Below are 26,882 nucleotides of genomic sequence, written 5' to 3'. Positions count from 1 at the left end.
CGATAACCCTGTGAACTTTGTGTTGACAGGCGTGAACCCGGCTGAGGGATGTCCACAGTGGAAGCTTGTTTAAAAAGGCATTGAGACTCATGAAAATATTGTTAGTGAAAGGTCGTAGTGAACCCGACCTAGGGAGGCTAACATTCCAGAAGGGTCTGTGCGCAGAAGAGGGGGATCCAGGGGTGAAGAGCAATCGCCCAACGTAAGAGAATACCAGAAAGAACCTTTGTTTTGTTATTTTGATACATCTTGCCCTCAGAGGCAAGATACTTTGTAGAAAAGAGACTCGACCACCGAAGGTCCTGATATCGCTGAAAGGAACTGTAGCCTTGGGCTGGAGTGTGTTTGTTAGGGAGGATTCTCAAAATGTGCTAATTTCCCTTACCTTTTGAGACCCCTAACAACGTTGCTGGATTTCTAGGATTCAATTTAATTTATTTATTTTTTTAACCTGGAAAGAGTGTGAGCTTTTTTTCCCACTCTTTCATGTATTTTGATGTGTGTTTTACTTTTGTGTTCTTTGGTTATGGAGTTTTTAAACCCCTCCATAGGCATCATCTTTTTCAGTGTGTCACACAGCACCTTCAGTGCAGTGGCACAGGGTTGTCTTTCAGACTTCCAAAGGTTTAAATAACTTCTCTGGGACTGACTACTGTCTCCCAGAGCATGTAAAGTTAAATTGACTTTACTAGTCTCTTTTAATTTACTGACCCAGCACACACTATCCTCCTATAGAGTGCTGGAGGGGTTGCCTAGCTTCCCCTGAGTCAAAACACTCATGTAACAGTGAAATGTTACCCTTTCTTACTTTAAATGGCTAGTGGCAGTGGTTTAGATCAAACTACCATGATTTTTCGCGACTGCTAACAACGGTAGCTAAAAATCATGTCAGCCATGTTTTTCAATATGGCGCTCAAGACCTATCTGTAAAAACAGACTCCTGTCATCTTTTTTCGCCATTTCTTTTAGGAAAGGTCCTTCTTGTGTTTTCTCTGCACGCCAAACCAGGCTTGGTCCAATTATTTGTTGGCCTTTGGCAGGCTTCAGTGCTGAAGCCCTCCTCTGGCGCCTGAGTGTCTGAGGTGGACAGGATGTGAGGGAGGTGCCCGAAACTCCCTATGCTTAGTCTCCTAGTAGACCTGAATGCATTCTGGCGTGATTGGCCGGCTTGCAGTCCGGCAAAGACAGCCACACTGCTGTGTGAGTGATAGCCAGGCTGGAATGAATGGGGGAAAGCTGTTTAAAAGCTGGTCTCTGTGACTTGGAAAGCAGAGTCGACCACTGGAATGAAAGAACTGAAGAGGAGAGGAAGGAAGAGGACTGCTGCAACTCCTGAGCCACTGGTGAAGCCCTGCTGCAGGTCCGAATTGCCTGAAACTCCGATGACAGAGAAGCCCTTCAAGGTCCACTTCTTCCCTTGAGTTTGGTGGGAACAACCAACTCGCAAGCCACCTGGACACCGTCCCCATCTGGTCGAATTTTCATCAGAGTGCTGTTGAAAACCGGATAGCCAGAGGGAAGGAAACCAGCTCATGGACTTTAAAGCACTCACACCTTAAACTGATGTCTTGCTACAGCTTTGCCCTTCCCTGTGCAGTGCAGGAACCTCCAGAGGTCCTCCTTCTTGTCCCCACGACTGAAGCTCAGGAACAGCGAGATCTTCTCGAACTGCCAGGAACAACTGCCTCAGCTACAGCTTTCTTCATTGACAAGGTACTGTGCAAACGCGGTCCGGAAATCTTTTCAGCCATCGAGAAAGTGTGTGAAACTTTCCTCAAGGGAAGGACAAGCCTTCGTAGTTAACATTCTTCAAACTCTGTGGCAAAGACTTAACCGTTATATACCAGAACTCTGCTATCCTATACAAAAGACTGTGAACCATTGACTTTGGCCCAGGCCTATTGAGAAGAATTGAGAAGAATTGCCGGTTGTTTTTAACTGAAACCCTTTGCCCTGCCTATGAATGTATTTGGGCTGTCTATTCTTATAACCTTGTCTGTTCCCTCCTTTATTAAGTATCTGAAGTGCCATTTTGCTCCCACTTCATTTTGGAGCTTAACTTGTTCATTTACTTACCGGTTGGATTTTTGTGGTGTATTGGTGTGCGATATTGAGCTGCTTATGCTAGTGTAATGTTTTCTAACTGACTGAGTAAATAAATGTATATTCTTTTACCAAGAAACCTCGAATCGGCGTTTGCTTGAATAACTGTATTTGTTGGTCCTTTGTGTAACTTGTTCTACTGCTCACTTTAAACTCTTGAGATAGGTCTGGCTGCTCAGCCATCACTACCACTTTACTGTGCAGTACAGGCTTGTACCAAAGGTGAAATTGTGCTTACACTTGCAGTCCTAATTGCAATTGCCTGTAGTGTTCCCAAAGGGTACTGCAGGTGATTCTGCCTAACGGTGCTGTGCTCAACAGTCCTGCCTTGTCCCATGCTAAAACAGTGGGGAAGGGAGACCCCGGTCATATCATTCTGACTCATTTGTGAACACTTCTTTCTTTTCTTGTGAACACTACCCCACACTGTTTTTGTAAACTTAGTGGTAAGGATTGGCAATAGTTTATTTTTTAGTATACGCCCTTTTATTTGACAAAACACTAGTAGGACTGCATTATTATTATTTGATGGTTGTAGCTTGCTCCCATCTTATTTTGTAACTTTTTTTAAAATTAGTATTTCGATTATACAACACTTTAACAATAATCACCCCCAATGCTGCATTAGCACAGCACAGTTGTATTTAACACTTTCCTCCAGACCGCGTATCTCAAGCGTTATGAATTTACATTACGGATTCCCAGTCTAGATTATTCCTTCCTCTCCAGGCTTATCATGTCCGTATTACCCCCAGTCTAAGGAGTGGGCCCAGCCTTTGGACTTTGATCTGGCCTGGTGGTCTTTGGCTCACCAGTGACTTTTGCTCTTCTGCCTTGCTAACAGTGTTCCTGAATCTTAGAGTGGTGTACCTTTCCATATTCTGTCTTTTTCCCTCCCTTTCTCACAAACTTATTGGAGTGCCATCTAGTTAAGCGCTCACCTCTGTATGAAAATAAGTGGTGTTTTACAGTGACTTATCTGATAAGGAAAAAGGGGTGTATATATTATAATAGTAACTGTGTTTAGAATATTTTTCAATAAGAGTGCTGGAGTGTTTTCAACAGTGTATTTTTAAATAAATAATTATATACTTTGATACCAAAGCTCTGGTCAGTGTTTGCTTGTATTGTTGTATCTGAGTGCCTATTGTGTATACTTTGCATACTGCCTAACTCTTCTTGAGGGAAGTCTGACTGCTCAGCCACAGCTACCAGGTACATCTGGGTGGTACAGACTGCTACCAAGTGGGTTTACTGCTAACACATGTAGTCCTAAATCTTTTGCAGTGTTCCCTAAGGGAACTGCACAGGTTTCTGCCTAACAAACACTTATTCGATTTTCAAACCAAAGTAATGAAAATAAGGATGTCCGGTCCGGAACAGAAACTTTATTTCTATATTCTACTAATCTAGAAATGATTGCTAACGCGAAATCCACTGCAATGAGAATACATTAATTGGTGTAAAACTTTACCATATGTCTTCCCCTGTGTGGAATGGTGTAAGATCATTTCAAATTAGGTACTTGTCAGCGGAAAATGCAGTGTTTTGTGGTTTGATCTGTCAATAGACCAATCCTTCAAAAGTCACAGTTAAACACTTGGAAATAAGACTCATTCAACCACAAACTACTTAACATTATTCACAGTTAAGGCTGTGTCCTTTACCCCAATTTGTTAAATGTTTTTATTGACGATTTATCATCATCTACAGACCAAGCAAACGCCATCCATTTGTTTGGTAGATGATCCAGCATGTCTTGCTAGTACACTAGTTGTCTCCCTTTTAGAGGTTGTCTCAAAGGCAACTTCTAAAAGTGTGTTATTTAGGTGAGAAAGTCAAATGTCTATTTTATGTTTAAGATTTTAAAATAAAAAACCTATTTTCTACTATGCACTTTTTAGTTTATTATTATTATTCTTTAATGTGATACAGGTTGAAAATAAATTCAAACTTTACACATATTATAAACACATCCTAAATATACAACCATAAAAATCAACATCAAATATAAAAACCGTTTTGAAGATCATAAATTATCAGTGTGCAATACATATAAAATTAAATTGAATAAAGATAGAATAAAATGAATAAGAAAGCAAGCAAGTAATTAGGCGGTTGTCATTCGGGTCCAGTTAAGGTCCTAAGCCTAATTTTGTCATTTGCCATACATTATAAAGTGCAATGAATAAATGCATGTTACAAGTATTGGTACAATACTGCCAGAACGACATTTCATGAATGGCTAATAAATCATGTACAAATTCACCCAGAAATTTTATAATCGGGTCTTTCATGGCCTTGCATTGCGTCAGAAGATGCCTAGCTGTTTCTGGGCATGATAAAGATTTACAGAGTCGACATGTCCGCTCATTAGTAGGGATATTGTTCCTAGCTCCTCTGTTGGTTAGAGTAGGCAACTGTTCTAACCGAAACAGAATGATAAATCGTCGGAGTCTTCTGGTAGGGCAGAGATATATATAGGCCTGTGGTCTCCTATTTTTTTTTTATTTTTTTTAGTTTTGTTTAAGCAAAAGTAATGACAAAAGTCACTGTGCTCGTACATTGGAGATCATTGTTTTTTGCCTTTTTAATTGACTAATATATGCTAGATACTTCAAATGATGGTAAACATTGTCTTTATTTTTATTTTGTTTCCCCAGGTATTTTGTGAAAGTGGCATGGGGCTGGACATTGTGGCTTCTTTTGCCTTTCATTGCACTCACTAATTTTGCTCTCACTCGGAACGTCAAGGAAGTTTTACGCAGACTGACTTCGCTTCTCGTTGGAACTGCAGTTTGGTATATATGTACTCAGTTTTTCTTATTTATTGAAAACCTCACCGGAAGTTGTTACAGTTCGAAGGATCTGGAGGAGTTGGTAATTGAGCTCGGGAGCCGAAGAGAGTGCATAATTGGTGGCGGCTTCTGGCATGGATTTGATATTTCCGGACACTCCTTCCTTCTTCCATACTGTGTGTTAATAATTGTCGAAGAAACGGCTGTAATACACGATCTAAAGCTGGGTAAAAATCGGCTTTTTGATGTCCTAGTCAGCATTCTGTTTGTTTTTTTGGGCATCATCTCATTCATTTGGATTTGGATGTATTTATGTACTGCTATTTATTTCCATGAGTTGGACCAAAAATTATTTGGAACTGCGTTTGGCGTGTTGGCATGGTTTGGTACATATAAGTCATGGTACACCTTGCCATGTTCTCCAGGACTGCCACCAAAAAGTGCAAGCGGTCCCAAAAAGTCGGAACATTACAGGCAATAATTACGCATATTAAAGTTTCTTGGATTCCTGCTTGGTATTAACAAACCTCTCCTGCCAGTTGACAGAGAAAATTGGAACAATCCATTTTGCCAAAGAAAATTGAATGCGTGTCGTTCTTGCACTGACATGAAAAGTATATCAAGATTTTAGAACTGAAAACAATTCTTTGTTCTTTGGGAATGAATGCTTGTCAGTGAAGCATGTTCATTTATCTCAATGAATTTCAAATATTTTACTTATCAACCAAACTTTTATGGTACACACAATGTGATCTCATTCATGTTTGAAGTAAAGCTGCAATTTACATTACCGCGTACTGCATGCAGCTTTACTTTCTCTTAGCTATATCTTTTCAGGTAGTGGACTTTGTAGCCTGAACACCCCTGTATTTCTCTAATTTATAAACTTACTTAAGCAGTATGCATAGCCCACATCAAAGCCTCCTGCTCATACTACAGTCTAAGATAATGGAGGTGATTAAGAACATGTTTTTTCAACTTTCTTTCAACTTTCTTGAGCTTTTATTAATAATGTGGATGGGAGTAAAGTTTGTGATTTCGGAAGGCATTTGAAGTAATTGTTGACGTAGCACCAAACCTCTATAAACGAAATAAGACCTTCTGCTCATTGCCCCTTGGCCTTTATCTGTAAAGGGGCTCCATGGGTTGGGACCATAGGCAAAGTGAGACAGCTCGTGCATCTAACCGCTTAAAATGACCACAGGCTACCCAGATGAGTATCACATATTTGGTTGGGCAGGAAAACTAATTTAAGGTCACAGCGCCAAAAATGGGCAAGGAAATGAACATCAATGACTCGACGAGGATCATGGAGCCCAGGAGTGAGGTTGAAACAAGACAACAATGATGCCTATTTTTATAGGGCCTCTATTCAATTAATTTGTGGCATGTGCTACAATTGATCAGCTTCCCATTTTCACTGTGTTTGGTCTTCTCCACTCGCCCATCCAGTTTCCATGGTAATCATTGGCGGTCGTGTAGATGGGGAATGAAAATTAGAGTCCCCATGTTAAATATAAAATTCCATTTATAAGGTGGAATATGTGTTTCCTTGTGGATGGACATGAAATGAAGGTTCATGCCAGTCTTCTTATTAGTCACCTGAAACCCATCATTGAAAAATATCCCACTTCCTTATGCTGTGTCAGTCACATGTAATGTTCGCACATTTAAACTTGTTTTGGGGTTCATTGGAAGCAAAGGGGTGAAGCAAATTGTTAAAAGAAACATGCACATTCTTGGACACCTGCTAGATAATGTTTATTCATGTATCCCTAATGAATGATGAGCTGCCTGAGGATGGTTTTACAGGCAGGAGGAAACGAGGGATGCATGACATAATAAACATGTTCAAATGAATAAGTAAATGGGCAGAGTGCACGAAGGAAGCTTTATTCACAACATGCATATCCTTGAACATGTAGGCCACAGTATGACTGCATTTGTGAACCTTTAAGGTAATTATGGAACATATTGTGGTTTTTGTGGAGGGGGTGACCTCTCAGAAGATGTGAGAATCGACATACAGACACACTCACATACTCTTACTTGGGCTCTTACTCGCCAAAAAGAAATGGGGTGCTTTCCCCTTCCTTGGTGACACAAGCTATGCTGACCTGTCAAAAGGTAGTTTGGATGCTTTGATATGCATTGTTCAAAATAGGGGGCTCGTTTAGTAGAAGAACAAACGATTTGGGATCTGGCATATCCATACGTTTTCAATATTCATAAAAATGTGTTGATCACAGTTAAAACTGAAATCTATTATTCACCCACAATGTTTGGCTGGAGAACATTAGAATTGTGTTCAAGCCTGATCTGGACCACTTTTTTAAGGCAAGGATTTTTCAGCTTCATATTGCGTACATGTGTTAGTCTGTCTACTAAACGTTTATAGTAACATGCCAAGTATTCAGCTAGTTTTGCATATTGAGAAACATACCTTTTGCCAATACATGGTTTGCTCTTTATTAGGGGAAAATTGTTCATAACACTCTGATAATACTAAAAGAGTGCAGTATGAAAGAAAGACTGTGGTGATCTGTTTGGACTTGATTTAACTGGTGCTTTGCAATCTTCATACACATCCTTCCACTTGCCGGTGGCAGTTGAGAAACTGCCATGCTGTTTTGTCGTGACCTGCCATTGTATAAATAAGAAACAAACTTGCCAGTTCTCTGCAGACTATTTCAGCTTCCCTAGCACCTCATGAGAAGGGTTCATGACGGGCTTCCATCCTTCACTGCTTCAGCTTTCAACTGACTTGAACTTTGACCAACCCAAGTATTCTAGAATGCCATGCTCCAGGCTACTCCCTATCCAAGTCTTAAGATAAGCTGGTGGTCAATGGGGGATAGGCTATATGCAGAGAAAGAGATTGGAAATCGCTTATTGTGTGATGGGTGAACTTGGAGATGGCTACAATATAACTTATCTCCCTCTAAGGAAGAGGACGTTGCTTTCTCGCAGTAAATCTGCTCTTGTTCCATGTTTTTCCATTCTCTGTGCCCACCACCTCGAGCAGTACCTTGATTTCTTTTTACTGTCTCCAGAAACATGAGGTCCTCTTTACAACCAACCCGGGACTCCTCACCCTTACCATCTCACCGGCTCTAACAGCACTTCTAACCTGTCCTACCTCTTTCATCAACACTTTCCATTGCTCATCTCTACCCGAAAACCGTGTTCGACTCATTCAACATACCTGCACGGCCTAACCTTGCGGGACAAGTCTTAGTTTTGGCTTCCTCCTCCGAAGCACCTCAAAATGTATCATCCTTTCTAGTGATATATAGCGCTTACCTATCCAGGACCATCCTTTTGTCAATTTCACTCTCCCAATCATTTCCAAAAGCCACTACCATCTGAATCTCAGCCATTAATGTCTGATTGAAATGCACTCTGCCATACATGGTGTTGGTCTTGGGATGGAGGAGTGATGGCTTATGGTGCTCAATTCCACTCTCCAAGAACCTTTACATTCATGGAAGTTCAATGGACATCATTAGCCGTAAGGTTCTTTCTGTGATACACTTCCTTGACAACCCTTTCCAGAGAGAGGACTAAGATGCCCTTAGTGTCCATTTTGCACAATATCTTAGTTTCTAAGCAATTGATGCAGATGCCCACCAGGACGAAAATAAACTTCTGCTTGACTCAGGACACAATGGGCTCTCAAGCCACAAACTCCCAAGGCAACTTGGATAATTCAATTTGTTGCAATAGTTGAACGTGCTATTTGATTACCTTGTCACTGTTCTGACACAAGGCACAGCGCTAAACATGCTCCTCTGTTTCACCATCCACCCCTAGCGACCAATGGACCTTGCAGCCCATGCCTTTGTTCTTGATAATTTCAGAATGCACTCCATGACGGATATCCAAAATGCCACCCTCGCCCCTTGTAGGGGAATCAATGTGCTCCCTTGCCATAAGAATCTCTCATCCATGCTGAGTCCATCCTAACCTTATAATCGGCTCTGGGACCCACCTGCACCTCCTCGATCACCCTCCGACCATTCTCTGCCCACTACCCTTGCACCGCTAATACCACTGCATTTATAGGTGTATCTCCACTCCTAGCCCCAACCCCATGTCTCTTCATCAATGATAGAATTGCATGGCATCATTGATTTTCTTCAGCACTAAGCTTTCAGTTGCTGTGCTCAGTACCCTTTTGATGACATTTTAGGGCCTTCTGCGGAAATATATCAGCCACTGCATTATCCTTCCCAGGTGCATGCACCGGTTTCAAAATACGGCCCCTGCAAAATTGTAACCAAACTCATAATCGTTCTAGACATAGCTAAACTCTTTGCCATGGAATTTCCGAAGAGTAGTTTGTGGTGTATCCCTATTGTGAACCTCCGGCCCCTTAAACATGTGTGGAATTTGTTTCCTGCCCGCACAAAACTGAGGGCCTTGCTCATCACTATGGACTGTTCTACCCCTTCAGTGCACAGGAGGCAAAAGCAGTTGTTCAGTCCACTCCTTCTTTGTTCTGCATCAGGACTGCCCCCAAGTCTGTGTCGTTGTCATCTGACATTACAGTACGTCCCAATTGGCTGTCAGTGAAACATCGCAGATGCAGGTGCAATGCCATTCTTCATACATTCAAATTATTTCTGACATTCAGGGGTCCAGAAAACATGTATGTGCCCTTCTTAGATGAATCCCTTACACTCTTGGTCTTGTCTGTGAAGTGATGTACACATTTAGCATAGAAATCTACTAAGCCTAGAATTAACGTCTCTTGTTTGTCCACTGGCCTCTCCATGTCCTCGGTGGCTTTCACTAAACTTCAGTTAAGGTTTACTTCATCTCCTTGCGCCCCATGTAGCCAATTGAGCATAATCTAAACTTCCATTTCTCCTTGCTCAAGGTGTAAGGCCACACCACTTGCACAGTCCTTAGAACAAACATCCATGTTCTTTCTGTCATGGTTGTCTACTCTCTTGCTAAAAACGAAGATGACGTCTTTGAAAATCAACACCAATTGTGTCCTTCCCAGCAATGAATGCATTATCTTTTGATAATTAGATGCCTCAGATACTCGCCCAAAAGGTATCCGTTTCTACCTAAAGGTCCGATCTGGTGGTGTGAATGTGATGACTCCCCCACACTTGTAAGTGGGTGTAACTTCATCTCATGGTAGGGAGGGGCCAGATCATGCATGGTAAAGACACATGCCTCACTCCGCCAGGCTAAGCAACTCTTTACGTTTGGAAACAGGAATCTTTCCACCACTATGATTATGTTGACCGCACAGAGGTGCACACATGATGCTATCTGGTCTGTGGTTTTCCTGGTCACCACCACTGGAGACATGATGGTTTAACCGGTTCGATGGCCTCCAGATTATGCTTTTCTTTAGCTCCACAGCACGTTTTTTCCTGTGACTAATTGGCACATTCCTATGTCTTGTCTCTATGGGAATTGCCTCTGCATTTAATCAAATCCTTTACTGAAGCCCTTTGAGGCAATTTAATGCATTCACCAAACCTTTTTTTAAACTTTTTCGACAGATCAGCAGTCCTGTCAGCCTCCGTCGCATGATCTGGCATGCTAGGCTCAAGTTTTATTCCCAAGTCACTCTGCTTGGTCCATCCCATCAGGCTTCTCCCTTTGTGACGCATACATTCTACTCCCAATGGACTGCTTCCCAGATTTCAGATTGGCATGGAAGCTTCCTAGGAGATCTGCGAGAGAACCCACATAAATATTAGGCATAATGTCATAAGTGTTTGTTCTGATTCCTTTCTTTCAAACTGTTGACCACCCTTTGTTGTCAACAATGGTATAGTCGGATCCCAAGTCCACACATGTTCTTACCACCTCAAGATGTACTACTTATCCCCCAAGGAGTTTACCACTCCACCTGTTAGAAACGTGTATCTTGATCACTGTGAAAGTTGAACTGCCCTCATCACTTATGCGCGTTCACCACTCTCTGTTCTTCCCACCTCTTTCACACTCCCCTTTGAAATGTTCTTGGAGCACCTCATGAAGTTCCCTCTCTGGCCACATTGCCCTGGGCATACAGGTCAGTGTAATCAATCATGCATTGGCAAAGTGATATATACTTCTACACCTGAAGCAACTCCTTGCTCCATGTCTCTGTGCAGGCATGCGCGCCACACTTGGAAGTTCGCTCCACTCTCTCGCAGGTGCCTGCTAGTCACCCTCCTCTCCTCCTGATCTTGTATCTTTTGTACTGTTGGATCAATTAGTGTGTCACGTTCTATATGGCAGAGACCTCACCCTTGTGATATAAGTAATTATAACGCGTCTGTACACAAGTGTTTTTAGGTGTGACAAGAAAGGGGAGGCAAATCTTTTACACAAGGTAGCACGGTTCAATTCATGTTGCTGAGTCAATCATCTTATTTAGGTTGGGATCCCCCTTGTTCTAAATCTCTTCCCATATCATACATTCTAAGGAAAAATCGCACCCTTATTTGCTCATCATGGGAGTCTTTGACGTTGAATTGCTTGGCCAATTCTCGCAACTCCATGCTGAACTCTCCCACAGGCTTTGATCCTGTATTCCAAAATAATTTCTGTACTGCACTGTTTTTTTTTTCATCGTGCAAGTCTAGTTTCCAGCTGTTTCGTATGTATTTTAAGTTTCCACTGGTTGTTCCTTTATCTACCTTCCCCCTCTCCTTATCTTTGTTCTGAAAGGCTCTTGAGGAAACTGTTCCCTTCAACCCAAGGCAGTTCAGCATTAATATTATTTTTCTCTCCACTAAATAATGAAACCATGCACTGCTAGCACATCGTCCTGGAAGTCCTCCTTCAATATTTATCATTTAACGGAAAGGGTGTGGTTTCGACATGAAGTGAGGGCTCGCAGAATGCTGGACATCGTGTATTGGTGGCAATTTAAAACTAAATTTGTTAACATGCTTGTTTCTTATGTGCTAGCCCAGATTGTTGCTTAATAGGCACTACCATGATACACTGGTATAATGCTCCTTTCACTGAAAAGGTGTATAATAGCATGTGACCTGGTAGGCGAGTGTAGCCATACCCATTGTATTTCTTTTTAAATGATCTAGCACAGGTTATAAAACATTTTCAAAGTCGATGTTACAAGAAGAGTGCCGATGGCAGTAGTAACTCATGTTTCTTTGCTTTTGATCACCCTCCGACCATTCTCTGCCCACTACCCTTGCACCGGGGAGAGGGACAGCTGAATTTACGTAGATTGCAACCCACGTAATCAGCAATTAACATCAAGACCAAACAGACAGTACCAAGCCTTCTGCACACATTAATCTGTGTTTTGTAGTTTTTCCCAGATGACTTGCTGAGTGCAAAACACAAGTAGGCAAATAGTAATATACACCTAATGCGGCAAACTGAAAATGTAATGTGATAAGCCAGGAATGAAATGCAGAGACAGAGGAGACATGTTTGTGCTTACACACTTTTGTTAACAACAATGGAAAACACCTCTCTCCCTAATCTAGGAGGAATTTCCCTATCTCAGCCAAACTTATGAATATGTTCAGTGTCAAGATGTCCAAACAAAAGGTCTGTCCTGTGTCCGTAATCCTGTCCTGGCCCTCACACTCTAAATAAACTTTAATATGTAAGGGTATTGACTCCTTGAATTTTCAAGGTGCTCAAATGTTCAAGTTCAACACAAAAGTTCCAATCCAAAAGAAATGTTTCCAATGAACAATGTTCACAGTTCCAGGCATCAGATTCCTTGTATCAAACTTCACCAACTCAAATGAATATTCAGGTTCCAAGAGGATTACTCTCTCCCCTTGGTGTATTTTTTTCCCTTGGGGTATCGGCTCCCTTCCCCATGCTTTCTCTTCCTCTTTTACACATTGCAAATCCCAAGGGCATGTCTCTTGCTAAGGACTCTTTCTCTCGGTACAATTTCATGGTAGTTAACTAATTCAAGGATATGGCATTCCTTAAAGTTCTTTGCTATAGGTATTTGGTCTTTACCTGGGATACTCTCCAATCAGTCTTTGTCACACAAATGCCTAACTTTAACTTCACCTGATGCACTTTACTACGAGGACCTTATTATAGCAACATCAATCTTCACCTGGTATACTTTCCTGCCAGGACTTTGTTGCACAAACACTCTTGGTTATACATATACTTTACCTGTTAAACTTGTTGGCCTGGACTTGGTTACACAAACACTCTTTGCTGTATCGATAATTAACTTCACCCAGTATACTTCCCTGCAGAGACTTAACCATACAAGTCACTCTTTCTTTCAACTTGAGTTTAATAACCCATGGATAACTTGCTTTGCCAAAAATCACACTTCTCAAGAGGCGATTTACTTCATTTGGCCACCCGATAACTCACTTGTTCCTTTTAGCGTCACTGGTTGTTTCTCTTGTTTCTGCAGTGTGAAATATACTTGGTGGTAACCGTTTTTGCTTCCCAGGGATTACCGGTTGTCTCCAACATTTCTCCGCTCTTCCCTGCTTTGGTGTATTGGCTTTGCGTGCACCCCGTCAAGCGAGGCACTCTTCTTGTGTCGGCTTTCACAGTGTGTGGTTCCCGCTGCTCTCTCTTTCAGCAGTAGTCCGCCTGCACCCTGGTTTCTCCGTTGCCTTCTTGGAGTCACCTCCCAGGTCGCCTGCTACGATGTGTTTGCCTTCAGCTGGGTGCTCAGTGGTCTTAAAGGATTGCAAGGCAGTCCCGCGCCTGCAGCTCTCCTCCTGCCTTCTCATCACCAGCTGCGGTTGGGCCATATTTGAACATCCCGGCTTGCTTACTCATTTGCCAACAACTAGAACTGCTGCGTTGGTTGCCCGGTCTTCATGATCCTTATGACTCTGTTGTTCTTTTCTCGTGTCAGTTATTATGGAGATGCTTTCTTAATAACTTGAAGAGGTGGATATTGAACTTCTTTGGGAAGCTTTCCTGGCTTCTCCCTGCCTCTTCCTGGTCCTAGTTGTCAACATATTCTCCATAATGGGAGTTTGGGAATTATTCACACTAGATATTTTTTAGGAGGTGGGGGATGCGTGTAACAATATGCCATTAAGGCATGGCAGCTTGATGAAACATTCCTGCAAGGGAATGGGGAACATATGATTTTCTTCAACAATATCTGGTCTCCCCTAGAGTCCCCTCCCCCCAGGTGGTCCTCCCTCATTTAGCAGCCCCCACAGTTAGGATAAGGTTGCGGTTGCCGTCCATTGACCACATAGGAAGAGGTCATCTCAGGGAAAGGAGTGATGATCTCATCGGATTCATTGCAGTACATAACCCGTATAGAAGCCAGAGTAGACAAAGGACACTCTCATATTGTGTATTTTTGATTCTCGGATATGAGTAGCCTGTGTGTTTTCGTCCAGTTCTTCAGATTTTTATCATACAAACAGTGCAAGTGAAGAAAACACACATGGGAGCCTTTATCGGGATATCGTCTTGGTTTGTTTTGTTTTTTTAATATGCTAATCAATGTTCCACTTTTCTATGACCCATCTACGAGTATCCCTATTTTCAGCACATCAGACGCTTTGTCTAAAGTGGAAATAACTCGTCCTCTAAAATCCAACCAGTTAAACATTAGCGTTGTTGTTTCTTTATAGGACTCCCTCTTCAATGACGTTTTGTTTGCTTGCCACAGTATCATCCCATGTTAGGATGCCAAAGTACTTCTGTAATGTGTACTATGTATTTTTCAGTATTCCGTTTGGGAAATAGTGTATGTTGATGTGGAAACAAATTCGTTCATATGGATTTTTGCTGCAGTTTTAGCACTGACATGACTTTTTAATTATTTGTTAAAATAAGCTTCAGTTAAAAACATAAACACTATTGTTCGAAAATCTGTTTTAAACATTTTACAAATGTAAGCTGCGTAACTGAGTGTTTCTTTTTTTTTATTTGGCCTTTGTAGCAATGCGTTTTTAAACTTGATGTGAAACATACGTTAACATATATTCCAGCTGGTAATGGCATCGTTAACATACTGCAAATAAATTTAAAATATCCCTTTAATGTGTAGTGGCCTATAACTGTACAATACTGGCTACATTGCTAGATTTCTATTTTTGAGTTCACAGAAAATTCTGAACCTCCACACACATTTATGGCACCAGAAAACGGATTGTGAACATAAAGGAAACTGTTTAATTGTGATTGTTTCACACAGATGAATGTAAACCTCTCTCTGATTGGTCTGTTCCTTATTAAATGGGTGTATTTTATTTTGAACACCTAAAAAAGAAAGCTTTGAAAATGCTTCAACAGATCTTTGAAACACTGATCTGCAGAAGACACGCCCCTTAATGGGGTAATTAATTGACTTCAAGTAAATTCAAAACTTGAAATCTGATGTTGGAGAAGGTGGAACACTGCCCCCTTTAAAATTACAAACCATCTCTGTGGTCTTTGCAACTAATGTGGTTTATCCTATAAGGTTCCATTTTATTTAGATGTTTACTTTTATGGCTAAAGTTAATAAAACTACAAGTCACAGGATTCAAAATGAAAATACCAGGCGTGGATGGCATTCTCATGCATGACCACTTGAAACCTGAGAGCTCTGGAATCATAAGTTGGAAATTAAGTGGTGCTTAAAGCGCTGCCTGTAAGCCTCAACTGTTGGCATGGAAAGTGATAATAAGAGAGATGGGATGTCATGGAACACGCATGCTCTGGTTTTTGTTTGGATATTTATCCACCCATTGACTACTCCTAGCCATGCTAGTGCCTATGACCATTCCCAGCCACTACCTGCCCCTCCCCATTTGAAGCTCCCGTTCCCCAGGATCTCCTTGGTTAGATATGTGCATTTAAGTGGAATCCTGTTATTTCTAAGCAGCCTTCTGTAAGGTAACAGTGTATTTGCAAGTATAGACAATGCCCAAATGTAATCAAAATGTCTCAACCAAGTGTGACTTCTGGCACTTGATTTATTACATGGCCACGGTAGTGGCCATGTAGTTATGGTTAAGTTGCTGTTTCCATAGGAAGAGCACTTTTTGGGTGGCTTATAACTTCGCTCTCCCTGGACGGATCCTCACCAAACTTTGCAAAAAAAAGTATTTGGGTCACTCTGAATTTTTTTTTGGTGAGGATTCGTCCGGGGGGGGGGGGGGGGGGGAGTTATAGGGGGGTCCCAAAACTTTTTTTTTTCCCCATAGACTGAATGGGAAAACATTTTTTGCTCGCGCCTACAGCCCAAAACGCTGGACGGATTTCCACCAAATTTGGACCAGGAGCAGCGGCTTGGTCCCGAAAGCGTGCTTTTGCAAATTTGGTGAAAATCCGTCCAGTAGTTTTTTTTGAAAATGACCAAAAAGTAGGTAAAAAAAAATTAGTGATATCTTTCTTCGGTTTGCGGACACACTTCCCTGTTCGCTCCACGGACAGTGTCCTGATTGGCCAATCGTCTTGCGTGATGTTCGCGGACATGCAACGTGTTCGCTGATTGGACGGCGTGAAGTGCGTCAGATTTTTCGGTAGCGCCCGCCATCTTGGATTCGCGGACGTCCGCGGACAGCGCAGTGAAACTTTGTTCAAAATGTGTATTTTGTAGAGTGTGTTGTGTGTAGGAGTGTTTGGGGAGGGTGGGAGTGTATGAGATAGGATGAAAGTTGTGTTTTTTATGTGTTAGACGTTCTTTTTGTGTTCGATTTGTTTGCGGACATCACGGGTGTTCTGAAATGTTCTAAATAAACTGACTGGGGGGTGTTCTAAGGACTCAATATGTGTCCGTTTTGTTCGCAAGCAAAGTGAAACTGTTCTAAGAACACTCGCGGTGTCCGGGGAGTGTTCGTAGGGGGTGTCCTGAGGACGCTGTCCGTATTGTTCTCTGTGAAGTTGAATGTGTTCTAAGAACACCCGCAGTGTCCTGAAATGTTCGCAAATAAACAAAATGGGGGTGTTCTGAAGACGTTTTTGAGAACACTCCCGGTGTCCTGAAATTTCGTAGGGGGTGTCCTGAGGACGCTGTCCGTATTGTTCTCTGTCAAGTTGAATGTGTTCTAAGAACACTCGCGGTGTCCTGAAATGTTCGCAAATAAAGAAGATGGTGGTGTTCTAAAGACGCTTTTGAGAACACTCCCGGTGTCCTGGAATGTTCGTAGAGGGTGTCCTTAGGACGCTGTCCGTATTGTTCGTTGTTAAGTTGAAAGTGTTCTAAGAACTATCGCGTTGTTTTGAAATGTTCGTAGGGGGTGTCCTGAAAACGGTGTCCGTATTGTTCGCTGGCAAGTTCAAAGTGTTCTAAGAACACTCACATTGTTCGCGGACATTAAAGGTTTCCCATAGATCATAGTTGAAATGTTTGACTCTATGGATGTGATATGCTGCGGTGGTTGTTGCCAGGGCATAGAGTCTTGGGTGCATGGCCATTTGGAAAAGGTAAGGTATTAGATACTATAGATACTATGGATGTGATATGCTGCGATTGTTGTCCTTATTATTGTATACTTACTGTTTGGTCTAGTAATGGGAGTCCATGTTTTTCTTCTTCATTTCTGTGATAAAAGAAAATAGCATGTTAGTATTAGTATTTTGTAATGTTTGTATAAGCAATATACTTTTATTTTTTTCGACCCTCATATTTAGTAGAGTACAAATCAGAGTACTGTGCAACTTGCTCAGTTTCTGTATTTGTTGCTAAAATCATTGGGTTTGTGGGAGAAAAAATAAATCCATGTTGGATTAAAAAAAAAAACCTTTTTCTGTTATGCTACAGTTTGTTTGTTTGTTTTCAGTGTTCACTTTTTGTTTCTGGCTAATGCTTTATACTTTGCTTTGTTGTATTTTTTTTGGAGCAGTAACAGACTCTTCATTTGTTTTGATATTATAAAATTTTGGAGCAGTTAGATACCAATTGGCGTATTCTAACTGTCTATTTTAATATATTTTAGTGGTTTTGATTTATCTATTTGGATATTGTTAAATTTTGGGACAGTTAGATACCAATTGGCGTATTCTAACTGTATTTTTTGGTCTAATTTAGTGGTATTCATTTATCTGATTAGTTGTTGTAGAATCTTTGAGCAGTTAGATAGCTTTTGGAGTATTCTAACAGTTTATATTTTTTTAACACAAATTTACTTAAAGGTTTAAATACAGTTTATTTATCAAATTTTGGTTTTAAAAACATCAAATAAGCGTTTGTAAGATTTGCTGGTAATCTCTGCTTTAGAGTAATGGTACTATCATTACATTCAAACCATCCACATTTCTTTTTTATATATGCCGTGTAGTGCCCTGAATTGGTTGTGGCTCCTGCGTGGTAGATTATACCTATTGTTGTGAAGGTTTTCTTACCAAGTGATATTTGACTATGTGTGAATCCAGTCAGCTTGCAGTTGTTTTTGGTACCATCTGCATTGTAACGTAGAAGCATTAGTATTACGTATTTACTATGTGTTTGTATTACTAACGTGGAGCGATTATCTGAATTGCAGGTAGAGCATAATCTACCATGGTTTGCATTTTGTACAAGTTGCTGAAATGGAATGGATTCACAATTTGGTATTGATATATATATGAAGCGTTCATTGGGAATTTCTTCTTGTGTCACATTGTTGCACAGAGTGCATGTATGTTTCCACATGTATGAAATCTGGAAGATTTCATTTATAGGTATGTTTTTGTTTTCCAGTACTAATAGTAAGTACATTAGAAATTCTTGTGGATCTTCCTGTGAGTTTATAGTGAATTTCACCATTCCAGCACAGTGTCCAATTGTCGTCTTATTCCAAAAACACTATATCTGTTGTCAGGATTGTTTGCTACATTTCTGTGAAGTACTAACATTTGCAAACACAAAGGGTCTGTACTGTGTAAGTAAATGTTGTCAACAATTGGTGGTAATTGAAATATAATATTCATTGCGACATTTGCATAGCAACTTACACCAACTATATTTGAGAATTTAAATGGTCCAGGTAGTTCTGTATCTAACAGCTTTTTTTGGAGTTTGTCTTCCTTCTTTAAAGAAGTACCTGGTTTACTTTCTCTAATTGATTCTTTTTTGTTTGTGGTACTTGATGAAGTATTAGTTTCTTTTACTCTCTTTGGAGGATTTGCAGTGACGTCCTGTTGCATTTCTGTTTGATTTAGTTTTCTTTTACAACGTTTTAGTTTTTGTGGAACAGAATATGTGTTTAGATGGGGAGTGTATAGTGAGCGAAGTCTATTATATTCTAAAATGCAAGGAATATCAGCGTTTACTTTACTTGCATCAAAGTTGATTAGAAATAGACCGTCAAGTGTACGTAAGCGTGATAGTGCTACGTAGCTCATGCCTTCTTTAAAGACTGTTACCAATATCTATCATTGCTTTGTCTAGGGTAAGACCTTGTGATTTATGAATCGTGACTGCGTATGCAAGAGTTAGAGAAAATTGTTCTCTGCTTACATGCATATCTTTGAAGAGAAGGAATCTAGCTGTTGAGCGTCCTATCCGTTTTACTTCTGAAAGTTTGTCAAAGAGTATATTGACAAACTGAATTTTGTTGTCACATGGGTATGTTTGAAAGCCAACAACTGTACCCAGTGCTCCATTAACTAGTCCTTGGTCCACGTCAAGGTTACGTTTAAGCATTACTCTGCAATTTAAGGATAATTTTAACATCTTTTCTAAGCCTGCTGTGTTTGAGATTGATTTTTCTAAATTATTTAGTCTTGTTGTGGCTTGGTCACACATGGGTAGTGTCATACCATGTACATCTAGTTTGTCTGTGGTGCTAATTTCCATTATTGGTTGCATTTCTTTACTTAACATTATTTCATTGAATTTGAGACAGCTTGCAAGAGTTGGCATTAAGGCCATATAATTGTCATTTTTATCGGCTAATTGTTCCATAATATCTGTAGCACATGCATTATCGCCATAAAGTGCATTAATGTGCCGGGTTTTCAATGTTGCTTCTGCTTCTTTAGAAAGTATACCAACTCTCAAACTTTTTAAAATGTTGGCATAAGTTAGATCTGCAGATTGGCGCATGTTTTCTGTTAATTCTCTGTATTGGAAATGTTGCCAAAGGTTGACATTTCCAATGCTGCCAACAGTTTTACGGCAGAGTTTGTGCCCTAATGTTTTAAAAATATGTTCACCTTTTACTGGTGTTAATTGAAGCAGATCTCTAAAAACAATAATGTGTTTTCCTGCAAAGAGCTCTTCATAGTCTGTTTTGAGTACTTCTTGTAATCTGAGGTGAATCAAAGCTAACATCAGGTTGGAGACCATGCTCACTTCATCTATTAGTAGCATTTTCATTTGTTTCAATACTCTGCGTAATTCCATTGCAGCTTCTGCAGAAAGTTTGTAATAGTCTAATTTGTTCTGGTGTTCTACTGGTAATAGTAGTAATCGGTGTAATGTAACACCACCTATGTTGTAGGCAGCTAAACCTGTGGGGGCAGTGACAACAGCTGACAGTTTGTTGTTTGTCAATTGTTGAAGGAACTTACTAATGATTTTGATTAGAAATGTTTTCCAGAACCAGCTTCACCACTGACGTACAGTAGTATAGGTTTATAATTATGGCAGGAACATTCTTTATTTTCATGTTTTACACCATGTGCAATTTGTTTTGTTACTTCTTGAAAAATGCTACTTTGCTCATTGTTTAGTTTTGATTGTAGTATAGTTAAGTCTTCCTTATCTTCATACTGACACATGGTGTTTTCTACTTCTATCATAGCTAATTCTGCCTCATTTGTTATTAGTGGTTCTCCCAGTGGTTCTTGGCTTCCTGTTACAGAAGGTTGACTACTGTCAGGAGTATCCTTATCTAGTTGGGCTTGGAGTTCTTCTTCATGTTGCTGTTCATTGTGCAACATTGTTTTGTACTGTGTAAAGTTTACATCAGTTATAGTGCTTTCATTTGCTTTGAAAGCATCCTCATATGAGTCATAGTTATCTAGTAATTGTTCTTCTTTTCTCCATGGTTTGAAGAGTTGTAGCAGGGACATGTAATATACTTCTTTATGTTGAGGAGTCTTCAATGACAATTTGATATGGTTAATTAAATTTGGTTTAGTGAGTTTAACTAAGCTGCCTTCACAGTCTGTCACTCTATATTTACCTTTTTTTTCATCAGGTTTCATATTATTTTTGGTTGAAGGTGCATGCAGAAAGCTGTGGAGTAGCTGTAGATCTTGGATTCCCACATGTGGAAGTACACTGGCATGGAATACGTGGAATGAAGTGGTTGGACTTGCTACCTCTCTGTGCTACTTTGGAGACAGAGCAACATCCAGACATAATTGTAATTCATTGTGTAGGGAACAGTTTAGGACATGTGACTGGAATTTCTTTGCAATTTGCTATGAAAGAAGGACTTAGGAAGGTTATGGACATGTTTCCTAATTCTCAAGTGATATTTTCACGGATTGCGCAGAGACAAATGTGGCTTCGTTCTTCTTCATTTGGTCCACAAATGGAAAAAGCAAGGCGCAATGTTAATAAGGCTGTTTGTGCCTTTCTAAGAGATTTTGGCATGTCTTCTTTTCACAATGAAAATATTATGTTTTGTAGTACATACATTTTTCGCAGAGATGGAGTCCATCTTACTTATGCTGGCAATCAGATTTTTCTGAGAAATGTACAAAATGCATTGCGACCTTTTTTGGAATTACAACAACGATTTTGAAGTAGATGTTAAGCATTTACAATTTTTGACTTACAAACACCACCCAAAGGCTCTTTTCAGAGCCACCACTTCTTCCCAGAGAAAATTACAATGTTTGTGATGGAGTAGCAACCCAATTTTTTTAATGTTCGCGAACTGTCCGCGGACTTCTAAAAAATACAAAGAGCCCAGCTTCATTTATTTTCACTTCTATTTTTTAACTGGGAAAGGCGGCTCTGAAAAGAGCCTTATTTTTTTTTGATTTTTGTAATTTTGTATTTTTTTTGGTTTTTCAGACACGACACACTAGGAGAGGAGGGTAAAGGAGGGTAAAGGGGGGGACACCAACCACAGGGATAAGAAAGGGCGAGCTGAGAGAGGAAGATGTAGAGTGGGTTTTATTTGGGTAGTGAGCAGGTCTTCTCGTGCTCTGAGACGATAGTCTCAAAAGCACTCCGAAGTCGCTCCCCCCTGCAGAGTACTGTGTCACAGTACATGCATACAACTGTGACCCTCGAAAGGTAAGGGTCATCAGCATCCCTGTATGGCCTGTGAGGCAGCTTGAGGAACTCGCTGTCCCACAGAGGTGGTCCTTGTGGTGAGAGGATCAGAAACAGAGGATGAAGTAGAGGAAATCAACCTGCTATGTTCTTCGTAAGGTACAACCCTGCGAATAGCCCCAGAGTGAAATGACCTCAGGTGTCGCTTCATAGTAGTGGTCCCAAAGCTGTACTTACCGTGCTTCCCGCGACTGAGTATCATTTTGCACTCATTGCAGGTAACACGGTTCGCACGAGCCTTAGGAACATTACCATGAATGGTAAATAACCGCCACACCCAAGACTCACGCCTAGTGCGGGTATTAGGGTTTTCCTCTACCTCATTCTCATCATCCTCTTCTTCCTCCTCCGCATCCTCACTCCTGTTCCCCTCTTCAGGCCCTTGGGGAGGTGGTGGTGGTGGAGGGGTTGGGGGTGGTGCTGAAGCAGGTACAGCACCAAGTGGCAGTTCAGCAGCCAAGGATGCCATCTCGATGATGGTGTAGTCTGCAGGTGGCAGCAAAAATCACTGTGTTCTGAAGAATAGCCAGAAACACAATGGGAATAAGCTCTTGGGCGTGGTCTTTTATAGGGGTGCTTGTGCGCGGTTCGCGGACATGTGCACTGTCCGCGGACAGATCGAACACAAAAAAAGGATTGGAAAGTTTCAAAAGGTATATAGGAACTCAAGATTGCTATGTGGGACTTGTGCCATGGTGAGATTTTATTGAAAAATATTATGGATTAACTGAAAATGTACTTTTAAATTGTTCGGGCACACGGACAGTGTCCGCATTTCAGGACACACGATGAGCGTGGGCGCGGTCATATGATCCGTTCGCGAACTAGTCCGCGAAGGAAGCGCCTGTCCGCAGGACACCAAGTGCACGGAGATTGGTTAGCGCATGCGCATTGATGTCCTACGGACACTGTTCGGGTTCTGAAGTAATTAAAAGTGTGTCACACATGAAACGAACAATTCAGGACACCTCGTGTGTTCTTAGTACAGTTTCATGTTGCTAGCGAACACTACGAACAGTTGTACTGTTGTTCAGGACACATCATTTTCGTTTATTTACGAACATTTCAGGACACCAATTGTGTTCTTAGGACAGTTTTAAGTTGATAGCAAACATTACGGACAGATGGTGTTCTTTAGAACAGTTTAATTTTTGTTTCTTTACGAACATTTCAGGACACCACGTGTGTTCTTAGAACAGTTTCAACTTGCTAGCGAACAGTACGAACAGGTGTGGTGTTCTTCAGGACATCTCCATTTTCGTTTATGTACGAACATTTCAGAACACTCGCACTGTCCGCAGACACTTTTATTGTTTTTTAAAAAAAAAAACGGAAACTATTAACAATACAATATAAAAATTAAACTTTATTTAACATATATTAATAATTTATGACAGAGAAGGTGAGGCAGAAACAAACAAAAACAGGAGAATTTGGTGTTTCAACATGATTGGTATTAGGTGAAGAAGGGATGGAAATCTCATCAAAACGTTTTGGATTATGGAGAGGGTTTGGGGATAATTGACTGGGATATGGTGAGGAGGGACAAGTACATGTGGGGCAATGGTATGAGGTTTTTGGTTTGAAATGATTTTCTACAAAAGTTTTTAAATTAATAAAATTAGCCAACTATGCATCAATTTTTTCTTCTATATTGTGAAGACTGTTATCCATAACAGGGTTTTCTGAAGTTTTTTCTATTTTGGTATGCTCTGTACAAAAAAATAATATATATGTTAAATGTATATAAAAAAAATAAAAAATAAATGGTTTATATTATAAAGTGTTTACCATTAGTTTCACTATCTTGTGACATTTCTTCATTTGGGAAATTGTCCTCTAGCCATTCCAGAGTACTAGACATTTCTGTGAGAAAAAAAAAAGATAATAAATATATTTTTTAAACTAATACAGAAAGTTTATAAATGTATGAGTAAAATGAAGTACACTTACTATTTCTGGTAAGATAAGTCCTATGTATTCAGTGGGTCTGGTCTTGTTCTCAGTTCTGTTGTGTCTGTGAGGTAATTATGTTGGAAGCCAATTTATCTTCTTGTGGTATATTCCATTTCAGAACATATTGTATTTAAATGAATGGTTAGTGTGTTACATATATGGGTTACATTTCTTATGTATTACTATATATAATGTGTTTGTGTGCTGCTTTTTGAATTTGTTAAATGTTCCTATATTATGATATAACAATCAAACATACCCCCCCCCCCCCCCTCACAGTTTTTAGGTAGTGGTACTGTTCTCTGAACATGTCCGCGAACATTAAATAAGTTCGCAGACATCAAGTTCATAAGAAGAGATCTAGTCAGTTCCATATGACATGTATATAAAGTCATTATTGTTAAGTTGTGCTACTAAAAAACTATGAAATTCAGTGAAAAAACTTTGTTAAAGGGACGTTATGGTTAAGTTGCGCTACTAAAAACCTATGAAATTCAGTGAAAAAAACTTTGTTAAAGGGACGTTATGGTTAAGTTGCGCTACTAAAAACCTATGAAATTCAGTGAAAAAACTTTGTTAAAGGGAAATTATGGTTCCAAGTAAAACCGAAAAACCCTTGAAATTCGCCAGTTATGGTAAGCTAAGCAACCATAACTCGCGCCACCACCGTGCACTGCTAAGACTAACACCCAGGACATCAAAGATGACATCACAAATGTCATTGATAACATCACTGATGACATCACATGTCTGGCTCACTATTCTTTCTTTTGCTGACATATCTAGGCCACATGGTTTTCTTCAGTAACAGTCAGAAACTAAGAATTTTATTTTATTTGTAGACATATCCTTCTAGTAGGTTCTTACAGTAATTCCCTTAGAGTACAGTCACATCATATGAAACATATGCATCTGGGAAACACAAGCTTGAAAGACAGCAATCCTTTTTGTGCATAAAGATAATCACTAGACTTATGAGCACTTTCTGATAGTTCTGTTGTTTTTTGTATGGCTGTACTTTCCCTGTATATGGTCATATTCGTATACATTGTACTCACACTACTTTCCTTAGGGTCCAATCACATCAAGTGATACATATACATAGGGTAAATAGCAGCTTTGAAACAGAGCAATCATTTATTTGCATGAAACTAATCAGTTAAGTTATGAATTGTTTCTGCTACTACTTGTGCTTTTTTGCTAACTTCACTTTCCCTGTATATACCCATATTGGTATGTGTTCTTGTGTTTTGTCTATAGTAATGCAATTATGTAATACATGGGTTTTATTAGCTACTTATTACATATTTCACAGTACACAAAAATCTATTAAGAAAACAATTATCATTTCATTATTCAACATATTAACATTACGAATATCATACCTTCATCTTGTACGCTGCACACAATGTTATGTTTCTGTATGAGTAGCTTAGTATATAGATAGAACCCCATAATAGGATGCTATTTATATCAATGCATTGTTCAATGCACTTATTAGGGTATATTTCTTGCAATGATTCTTGACACTTTTTTCGCAACATAATAAGAATCCCTTCTACACATATTTCATGAGAAGTACATACACATGTGATGTCATCCGTGATGTCATCAATGACATTTGTGATGTCATCTTTGATGTCCTGGGTGTTAGTCTTAGCAGTGCACGGTGGTGGCGCGAGTTATGGTTGCTTAGCTTACCATAACTGGTGAATTTCAAGGGTTTTTCGGTTTTACTTGGAACCATAACGTCCCCTTAAACAAATTTTTTTCACTGAATAATCAATATGTGTGTTCTTAAATCTGTTCCTTGTACTGAACTCCTGTTAATAACACACATTGACAAAGGCAATAGTTTTGGCTCTTTTATAAGCATTACATAGATATTTTCCAGGCACTGTCCTAATATACCCAGGTGTTAACACCGTTTGCCCAACTGTTATGGCCAGATACTACCATTATGGCAGTGCCTGGAAAATGTCTCCCATACGTACATAAAAGCCAAATCTGTTGTCTTTGTCATTGATTGTTATTCTTTTGCTTACACTGTTTTTACCTTTACTGTACATGCTGTGTATTGTTTTTCCCTACCCAAGTCGATCTGCACAGCCTAGAACTTCAAACAACCTTGGAAATATCGATCACTTGCAACAGTAACATTAAAATTTGTATTGATCCATAAATGGAATTTGGCCCAAACTCCAATAGATCCTGACTTAGAATGGCAGTGTCCTCTTATACAACATTTGTCATCTCAAACTCCAGCTACACCCATAATCTTTCAGAAAACCATAATAATGATGTGCACAATCATACTGTTTCAGAAAGCCATAATAATGTATGAAAGCTTTTAAGTAATTAGCTTCATTTTCTTACTTGACAACCCATAATTTGTATGCATATGATTCAACAACATAATTTTCATGCCACTTGATCTGTTCATACGTCCAGTCCCCTTTCTGCCATAATTCGGAGACATAAGGTCTTACGGAACAAAACCAGTGTTTTTTCCTACAGCCGCGGGCGTATCGTGGAAAGGGGACTCTGGACTAAGAGTACAGTAGGCACTACTGTCAGTAACGTTTCCTTACTCCTACGTCCATCCCCATTACTCCATACTTCTGAGAGATTCACAGGCACATTTCTACCATGAGCGGGAGGACCTTTAATCGAAGTGGTTCCTGAGGTCAGCTTGTCTAAATTGGGCCACTTCCCTGGAACTCATGCCGAGACAATAGTGTTTGTAAAAAACCAGGGTTGAAGCCAAAGTTGACCCCCTGAAGGAAATGGACGTGATCATCAGGTAAGTCGATGGTTTAATTATCATAAACTTCAGAGCCTGCAGTCAACGTGTCCGTCTTCTATGGCTC

General features: G+C 40.1%; 1 protein-coding gene across 1 annotated transcript in view; it reads left to right on the top strand.

The window, feature by feature from the left end:
* The window catches only part of FITM2 (fat storage inducing transmembrane protein 2), a 44,218-nt gene extending 38,527 nt beyond the window's left edge, over window positions 1-5,691 (top strand). The window contains exon 2 of the mRNA XM_069651320.1: window positions 4,767-5,691. Within this exon, the coding sequence (XP_069507421.1) occupies window positions 4,767-5,382 (616 nt within the window). The 3' untranslated portion in view covers window positions 5,383-5,691. The remainder of the gene's footprint in view (window positions 1-4,766) is intronic.
* Window positions 5,692-26,882: the final 21,191 nt, after the last annotated feature.

Source organism: Ambystoma mexicanum, chromosome 3p, assembly GCF_040938575.1.
Source record: "Ambystoma mexicanum isolate Mex_15411 chromosome 3p, UKY_AmexF1_1, whole genome shotgun sequence".
NCBI lineage: Eukaryota > Metazoa > Chordata > Amphibia > Caudata > Ambystomatidae > Ambystoma > Ambystoma mexicanum.
The sequence above is the reverse complement of the archived record's forward strand: the minus strand, read 5'-3'. Positions and strand labels throughout refer to the sequence as shown.